This window comes from Anopheles nili, chromosome 2, assembly GCF_943737925.1.
Source record: "Anopheles nili chromosome 2, idAnoNiliSN_F5_01, whole genome shotgun sequence".
Lineage (NCBI taxonomy): Eukaryota > Metazoa > Arthropoda > Insecta > Diptera > Culicidae > Anopheles > Anopheles nili.
Genome location: NC_071291.1, coordinates 2032724 through 2042240, shown reverse-complemented (window position 1 = coordinate 2042240; position 9517 = coordinate 2032724). Strand labels below are relative to the sequence as shown.

Here is a 9517-nt window from a genome sequence, read left to right as displayed (position 1 = left end):
TACTTTATTATATTGAATTATGCAGAATATGTGGTTGATTTAAACATAGTATTCAAAAACATAAACCTGGTTCAAATTTACTATTTTAAGTTTATATCTGGAAAGTCAGCAGTAGAGTATCAATACAGTAGCAAGTGTAAAGGGGTGAATTCTATTTCTGAAATTGTAAGTTTTACTCGGTAAACGCAAAACAGCGAGCAATAATTTTGGGTTTTACGTAGTTGGCTTCAATCAAACATTACTTTTTATTCCAAAATCTTTTAGAATTGGTATCATGTCTATGGTGAGTAACAGTCCGGAAAGTATTACCATACATTGGCTTAGTGTATTTTCGTGAACTAATGAATCTTTCCTCTAGGACATTCGTTCATTTTTTGGTCGTGGGGGATCGACTGTAAAATCCAACAAAGCACCGGAATCAGCGAAGACACCTAATAACAAACGAAAAGCTGTAATAGTCAGTGATGACGAAGAGCAAGTAAATGGCAAACCTAACACATCCAAAGATATTGGAAGTGAAGTTAAACATTCAGCAGTACTTAAAAAACGGCGCGTGCTCGATTCCGATGACGATGAGCAAAGCCCCGCGAAAAAGAAGATTGATAGTTCGAGACCCAAGTTAGAGAAATTGAAACCTGTTAACGCTGCAGACATGTTTAGTTCCGCACCGGTAAAACGTGTGGAGATGCCTAAAATTCCCAAAAAGAAAACATTGGAATCCGTCGAACCGATGAAACTTGAAATTTCTGATGAAGATGTTATTCCGGTGACGCCGTTGAATGAGAAAAAAACAGGTAAAAAAGATCGGAATGCAAACGACAAGTGTGAAAAATTAACACCCGAGCAGAAAAAATCATCGTCTCCTGGAAAACTGGCGGTTAAACTGGAAAAAAATGATAACATTGTAGAAAAAGATGGCAAGCTAAAAATCAGTCCGGTTAAACAAAAATCCATCGAAAACTCTCCTAAAAAGGAAACGGTTTTAAAACCCAGCAAAAAGGATGAAAATGAAGCTGAAAGCTCTAAAAATCTTAACGAGTCAGTGCTCACTGACGAAGAAAGGTATGAACGCAAACGTATGTCGGCTATATTATATCAAAAGTTTAAAAACCGCCAAGGCCCCGCAAATCCAGGATCTAAGGAAATTCCGGAAGGAAAACCTAACTGTCTGCAGGGAATGCAATTTGTCATAACGGGGGTATTAGAGTCCATGGAGCGAGATGAATGCGCACAGGTGATAAAGGATCTAGGTGGGAAAGTTGTTGGAGCTATTTCCAAGAAAGTAACTCACATGGTTGTTGGAGAAGATGCTGGCCCTAAAAAGATTGCTCAAGCGGAAGATATGCGCATTGAAACTCTCAGTGAGGATGGGTTGTTAGATTTGATTAGGGAAAAGTCTGGCCAAAAGAAGCAGAAGGGTGGTGAGACGAAAAAATATGAAAAAGACATCAGCCCTACCAAACGAAAGGAATCGCCTGGAGAAGAGAATGAAAGGAAGAAGGTTAAAAAGGAAGCGTCTCCCAAAGCCGTTAAGCAAGATATTTCGGTTGAAATTATCACAAATAAGACCAACAAATCTCCGGTAGAACAACCAAAGTATGAAAAAATGACTCCTAGTAAAGTGTGCCCTAAAATCTCACCTATAGTCTCAATCAAACACGAGCTATCGGACTATGAAAAGGATATTAAGAGCGTTGATAACATGGCCTGGGTGGATAAGTATAAACCCACCAGCACCAAGCAAATTGTCGGCCAAGCCGGAACCAGCAGCAATGTCCAAAGATTGACTGTTTGGTTGTCCAGCTGGTATAAAAATAATGACGGCACTAAAAAGCATGCCAAACCAAATCCCTGGGCCAAAAACGACTCAGGAGCGGCGTTCAAAGCGGCTCTATTGTCTGGGCCTCCGGGTGTCGGAAAAACGACCACAGCTACGCTGGTATGCAAGGAACTGGGGTTCGATACAGTAGAATTCAATGCTTCTGATACTCGCAGCAAAAGGTTATTGAAGGAGGAGGTAGCAGAACTGTTGAATACTAAATCACTTGCGGGTTACTTCGGTGGGAGAAGTGATAAGGTTTCGAATAAGCACGTTCTGCTAATGGACGAGGTTGATGGGATGGCAGGAAATGAAGATCGTGGAGGTATGCAGGAATTGATCGCTTTGATAAAGGACAGCCATATACCGGTCATCTGTATGTGCAACGATCGTAATCATCCGAAGATACGATCTCTGGTAAATTATTGTTTTGATTTGCGTTTCAACAAGCCACGAGTAGAGCAAATTAAAGGCGCCATGATGTCCGTATGTTTCAAAGAGAATTTAAAGCTGGCTCCAGGCGTGCTGGAAGAAATCATTGCTGGAACTGGTTGCGATGTGCGGCAAACGTTAAATCATTTGGCCCTGTATAGTGCGGGTAAATCCACGAACGGTGGAATATCCGTAGACTCGGCTAAGAAGCAGGCAGATTCTGCTAAAAAGGACGTTAAATTCGGCCCGTGGGACGTTATTCGGAAGGTGTTTTCAGCTGATGAACATAAAGGCATGACGTTGAATGATAAGGCGGATTTGTTTTTCCATGATTACAACATAGCTCCGCTCTTTGTGCAGGAGAACTATCTGAAGGTGCAACCGAAAGCACCCCGTAAGGAATTGCTCGACAGGATTGCTATGACGGCAGACAGTCTGAGTCGTGGGGATATGGTGGAACGCAAAATTCGTTCTAACATGGCGTGGTCTTTGCTTCCAATACAGGCCATGTATAGTTCGGTTATGCCGGGCGAGTTCATGGAGGGCCATATAGCAGGGCAAATTAATTTCCCTGGCTGGCTAGGAAAAAACTCAAAATCAAACAAACGGAAGCGGTTGGCGCAGGAGATACACGATCACACGCGTGTTTCAACATCCGGATCAAGGCTTTCCATTCGGTTGGATTACGCACCACACTTACTGCGTTCTATCGTACAACCGCTACAAAAACGCGGTGCGGAAGGAGTGCAAGACTCATTGGAGGTGATCAAAGAATACCGTTTACTTCGGGAGGACATTGATTCTTTGGTGGAGTTGAGTACTTGGCCAAAGCGCAAAAGCATCTTGGATGCTGTTGATGGCAAGGTTAAGGCCGCTCTGACGCGTGCATATAATAAAGTTGTGGCACCTTACTCATACTCGGCAATGACGACCGTTAAAAAGAAGGCAAACGATGGTGCACAGGATGATATAGACGGGTTTTATGAAAATGAAGGCGAGCAAGGAACTGAGGTGTCTCATGCAGTTTCCGATGATGAGGAAAAAGAAGACAAAATTGATGATAATGCTTTTATCAAGATAAAGAAAAAGTCGACTACAGGAGGAACAACTAAAGCTAGCACTTCAAGAGTTGGTGCAGGAGATAAAGGAAGAAAAAAGTAAAATTTTTGGAAAAGCATGTTCAATTAAGGTTCCATATTTATCGTGAAAATAAAAAAAACAATTTAAGATTTATTTGTTGTATTCTATGAGCATACAGACATCCAGTAGTACATCACATGGACTTACCAGCAATGGAGTAGCGTCGGGCAAGCTGGAAAGATTGTATCAATAAATATTTTAACTGAAGCATTGTATCGCAAAGTTAAAAGAAGAATTTGATTTTTAGGGAATATTGTAAAATAGCATATCCTGTAGCACACTAGCGATGACGGCGCCTATTGTTTGTAACGGTCTGTCGCATTTGACGCATCAGATTTAAAAAGCATTTGTTGTGACGTTTCGTTGCAAGTACAGCCATGTATGCATTAAAAGCACTCGATAAATAAAGTAAAAGGATTATTTTTATTTCATAAGCTCACGAATCGGTAATGGTTTTGAGATTAACCACAGAAAAACGATAAAACTGGTATGAAATTATTGGCAATAGCTTTTTTGTTGCAAAAACAGAAAAAAGTAAAGTGAAAATCACAATATTAACGGAATAAAAGTTTTCTCTGGTGGGCACATTCATTGAACATGGGTATGAGAATGAGAGTAGTATGTATGACAATTCCATTGGGAAGGCAGCTCGTTTGAAAGTGTGTGTGTGTTTGATGCTGTGTGTTACCCAGAGAAAAGTGGAATGAAGTGGGCGCGTCGCTCTGGTGAAAAAGTTTAATCGAAAAATGTAAGTTCTACTAATGTGTCGTTACATTACCGATGAAAATGTTTGCTAAAGTTACGTGAAATAAGAAAACAAGTTATGTTTTTCGTGGGTGTGTATTCGTTGCAGAGGAAAACGAAGATCATTGACACATTCCCATACACACATTACGAAGGGGTCGTGGAAGTGAAAAAAAAATACATCCAGCTCGAATGGATGTAATTAGCAGCGTTGTAAATATATAATTATGAGCCTTTTTGGCGACAGGCCTGTTGGTGGGTCATGGTGAAAAAAATCGGGAAAAGCGATCGAAATTCCTCTTGTTTTCTGTGGAATTTCAGCGTGTCACCTTGCTGGTTAGTACAGGTATAAACGAAAAGTATTAGCTGGAAAACGAAGTGAACGGAACACATTTGCGTGGTAGTGTGACGGGTTGTTGGATGACGGCGACGTTATCGCTGTCCAAAGAGATAGAGCCACCGCAACTTGCACGGCCATACGGTTTTTGAGGCGATTTTAATTAGACTTTGGCACTACTAAGGTAGTTTGGTATGTTTGCTAAAAGCTTAAAAAGCGATAAAAATGATTAACTAACGTGTGTCCTTGATAACGTACCGCTAATTGAAAGGGCGGAGGCAAAAATTGAGCCTGAAGGCAAGTGTTGCGAGAGAAACGTGAAGATGATTACGGTGAATTGAATTTGTGGGGGCAAGGTGACAGGGAAAAAGTGCAATGTGACCTGCACCGAAGACACCACATTACGTGCGGTACGTGATTCGAATCGGGAAATGCGAATATTTTCCCCCACAGCCCAAGAGACGGAATGGTGCTGGTAGTGTGTTCCGTTTGACCTAGTAATTTTTCTATGCAAACAATTGTGACAATCGCGGCAACGAACTGAGGAGACTCGTTGTCGTCGCGACTCTGCTCCTCCAACATCATTTCGGTGGGTTGGTTGATGATTGACCCCTAGCCTAGATTTTCCCGAACCTATCCGAACAAGGCACTGGTGGGCACTCGTGGCGGAATGCGCAGAGGCAGGCACAGGTGGAAGCATAGGACAACACGGAAACGATACCACCACCAATCCGTGCTGCTGGTAAGGTTCGTCCTTTCCCAGCACAACGTGAACGAGCGGGCAAAAGTGTGTCAATCGAGAGAGAGAGAGAGAGAGAGAGAGAGCGTGCCAGGATAACGCTCCTCTCCAGGTCCAGGTTGTGTGCCAACGGATGCGAGCGCGTGTACATCACAGATGCCATACACCACTCGCGGAGTGTGGCGACCAATTTGCTCCTTTCGGTGAAAATCAAACGAAAATAGAAGCATGGCAAAGTAGGTTGTTTAGTTTTCTAGTTACGAACTCCCGCGAGTGTCCTGTGAACGTTTGACGAATTGGAGATGTGTTTTAAACTGAAGCTAACGAATCACTAAAGATAAATAATCAAACGGATGCTCTACGAATCTCGTGCATGTCCTGCAGAAGGTGCGTCGTGCCCGTCCTGATGCCGTCAGTTCTGTTTTGGAATGCGTGCGCAGTCGATGGCTTTGTTGAGCGAGTTCGCAGGGTGGTGACCGAAGGGAGCTTTTGTAGTAAAAAAAATCGCAGCAGGTCGCCCCAGGTCGTTCACCACCACCACTAGCAGTGCCAACGACAGCAGGATGCTGCCAAGAAACCCGCCCCGAAATCGTTCACACTACTTTGCGGTGTGGCAAAAGTTTGTAACTAAGGTTTAACTATTCAGTCGTTCATTCCTTATTTAGACGGGGTTGATTAGAATAACCATCACGGGATGAAATTACAATCAAGCTTATCGCGCCCTGCTGGCAGCAGTTCTCGCTAAGAAGCGTAGTCGCGAAGAGAAGATTCTCGTGCTGGTAAATAATAAATTGGGTTGGGGTTTGACCTAGTTTCGGTAAAGTAGTAAACTAGAAGCCCTAGAGCGAGAGGGAGACACTTCGCCGTGTTATAAGTATGTAAGTTGATTGGGAAAGATGTCCACATTCTTGCATAAGGATAGTTCTGAATTTGTCGTAATTTGGATTTACGATAAAAATTCAATGGAAAATATTTTTAAGCGTCTGCGGACGCAAAAGACACCTGCACGGAGCAGTGCTAGGAAAAACTAACAGATTCAATCAACACGAGAACGAGGGAATAGTGTTAAACGCATCCGTAGAAACGTCCAGCCTAAGAGATGACAAATTTACCAGTCAGCAAATTGGCGAGTCAATTGTTTGCAATTTGCAGCGTAGAGTTTGCGAGACGCTCAATAGGACGGTTGTTCACTCGAAGGCCAGGCTGAGGACTTGTGCGGCACCATCTATTGGGTGGATTACGCGGAAGTAGTGTCGACCTAGAGCAAGCAAGCACGGTTGCTTCGGTTCGTGCATCGTTCGCAGGGAATGCTCAGCACTTTTGGTAAGACCGGTTGATTTACGGCTCCTGGTGCTATGCAAACAGGTCATCAGTAGCTTATGGTTGGATTATTACAGATGGAAAGAACGACTAAGTTCTTCGACCGACCACAACTCTTCTAGAACGTGTTTTCCAAGTTTTGGCTCGGGCACGACGGCCTGGAGAAGAAATGTGTTTTACTACCATTGTGTTTATGTTTTATGGGCCCCTGGCGTATGTCTGTGACAGAGGCCGAACAGAGAGACGAGGAGTGTCTGTGTTATTTTGTCTGCCCGATCGATGATCCATATGGGCTGATGAAAGCGAGCTGGCAGCAACATGGGTAGATTAGGGATTTCACTGAAGCCAGTCATCCCATCTTGGTGGCTCGTGAAGCCACGTATTTCAAGCTCATTTCCTCTAAAGAATGCACAGTTCTTACGTGTTGTAAGCCACAACACACGGTGGGTTTGCTTTTCACGTGGAAAACTCTTTCGACGGGCGGTTGTTGGCAAGTAACCAGGAGAAAAACCCCTTTCATGCCATTGCGACAACCGGCTTTTGCTACATTATCACGCTTGTGAAACGTTTTGTACCACGTTTGTGCCATTTTTCCCCAATTTATTGCGTTTCCCTTGAGTTGCTTGTTTGTCGGGGAGGATTGTTTCCTTTTTCCGTACGGCATTTCTTGTTAGAAGATTACTTTGCCACAAAGACGGCCTGCTCGCGTGCGCCCGGCCGTGGAAACCTTACAAAACAAGCGTATCTGGTTTTGCTCGTGGGTCGGTGTTGCTTTTCCTCGCCAAGGATGAGAGGAGAGCGCTTATTCTTGAGTTTCCCCTCGTTTCCACCAGGCCCGTTGCGTACTGCTTCCTCGTTCCGGTGCGGGGTTTGCACAATTTACCCGATTATACTTGAGTCTTGGGCAAAACCCGGGGCACATGGGGAATTCATTCTGCGTCGCGCGCTGCGTTTTATGGACTCATGCTGGTCCTTTTTGGACGGACGTGTGTTTATTTCTCTGCCTCAGACAAAGCGAGTTTGCACAACCGTTAGGGTAAAAAGCGAGAGCCATTACACTGGCACAGGGAATGGTGAACCGTCGCGGTGACTTCCACAAGTCACATATTTCCTGCACTAAAATTAAAAGAGAGAAAATTATCCTCTCCCCATAACCGGCCCCATGCGCCGGCCCTGCTAGTTCTGGATCTCTGGTGCTGTATGGCTATAAATGGGATCGTCAACGCAGTCGCGTACACCCGCCTTCATGGTGCGTACTGGCTGCTTGCGCCATCACACGTTCCCGTTGCGTATGATCAGTGTTTTTCACGAGCCTTGTAAACCGGAATGTTTATTTACACACCATCTTTGCGCTTGGATGCGTCGCTGCTGGTTGACTGACTTTGGTCTCTTCTTCGCGCGCTAGAACTTGCTTTTCTCTGCAGTTCATTGAATATGCGTTAGTTGTTGGCGTGTGGCATTAACGTGCTGTAGCTGAGTATAGCAGCATAAACCAGAAAATGGATGCCAGGGGATGCATCTAGTGCTCCTTTCTTTTCTCCGCCCGTAGTGCTATGTATGTATGTGCTCTGTAGCGGTTATTTATACTTTTGAAAAAAGATTCTTTCGTACTGTATCGTTCGTTTAATGAGAAAGTGTTTTTTGGCATTAAAAAGGCTTTAACCATGTCGGATGGGGGACAAATATCGATGAATAAAATTATGCTTCAAATGTATGCAATGGTCATGCTTGGTTGCATCCAACAAACAGCAAAAGGGGAACAGAATCGTTAGTAATAAAGTAATTTATTGTTTGATATGTGATAAATTGCTCAAGAATGCCCTTTTTTTAATCCAACGAGAAACGATGCGATTGCGCGTATTAATCATCATTTTTCTGAACAATTTCTGCTGAGTGCGTAGACGAGGCAGAAGAAGGGCGATAATAAAAACCCGCTAAATAGCGTTCATAATTGGTCAACCTCAATTGATATCAATTATCAGTAGAAGCAACGCGTAATGTGAACTAGTGGATGCTGTAGACCAGTAGAGTATTTTTTTCTCTAAGATATATGCAAGTGGAAACGAACGAGATATTTGGCATTTGAATCAACCATCTCCTTTTAACCCCCCTGTAAAAAAGAGTAAAAATACGTTCGCGTATAGCTCTACAACACTAAAATTTAATAATTGTTTACCACATTACAATTGATTATTTAAATTTATAGTAATGACTTGAATAATGCATGTAACAGATATTGAGACAACAATAGAACTGATGTTTATGTTGCTTCTTTTATATTTATATTTAGGACGATACAGCATACATATAAACATAAGATATAATGAATCAACGAAATGCGACCACCACCGGTCACCGTCTCCGAAAACCATCGACGAGCTGTTCAGTTCGATAGACGTCGTGTACATAAACTCCCATGGATGCCGTTGATCGGGAGATAATTGAATAGCAAAGAAAATAGAAGTTCATACATCACTATCAGCTAGTATCAACGAAAGATAATTGCAGTAGCAACAGTGCGTTGTTTATGGTTCAGCAAATAAGATTAGAATAGTTCTCCAGTGAACGAATTAGAGTCGACCAATGTCAGGCGCAAGAAGTTGAAATTCACAAAAAGTGATTTGTTTTTGTACGGGTTATGTCATATTTTATGTAATGCCGAGTAACTATTTGTATTTTGAATAGTTGTTTTATTGTCCTTTTAATATTTAACACCAATGCAAAATTTAGAAGCAATAAATATGCGTTAGTTTCGACGATTGATTTCATAACCAACTAGCAGCATCATCTGAGGCGATCGAGCTAGAGATTATTTGTGACATCAAGGGTGAAGTTCGGCAAATGGAGAGGTGAACTATTAGTTTGTTGTTTAGCAATGTTGTTTGCGCTTAGCGAGTGTGGTAAATGTGTTACTAACACCACCGTGGCAAAGCACGGAGTGTTTGTTTTTCTGCGATCACGATCGCGCACGATCGAGTAGAGTTGT

At 42.9% G+C, this 9517-nt stretch overlaps 1 protein-coding gene across 1 annotated transcript; it reads left to right on the top strand.

The window, feature by feature from the left end:
* The first annotated feature begins 274 nt into the window (after positions 1-274).
* On the top strand, positions 275-3529 carry LOC128731516 (replication factor C subunit 1). Its single transcript, XM_053824641.1, has 2 exons — positions 275-283; positions 359-3529. The coding sequence occupies exons 1-2, from the start codon at positions 275-277 to the stop codon at positions 3410-3412; spliced, it is 3063 nt and encodes a 1020-aa protein (XP_053680616.1). The 3' UTR covers positions 3413-3529.
* Positions 3530-9517: the final 5988 nt, after the last annotated feature.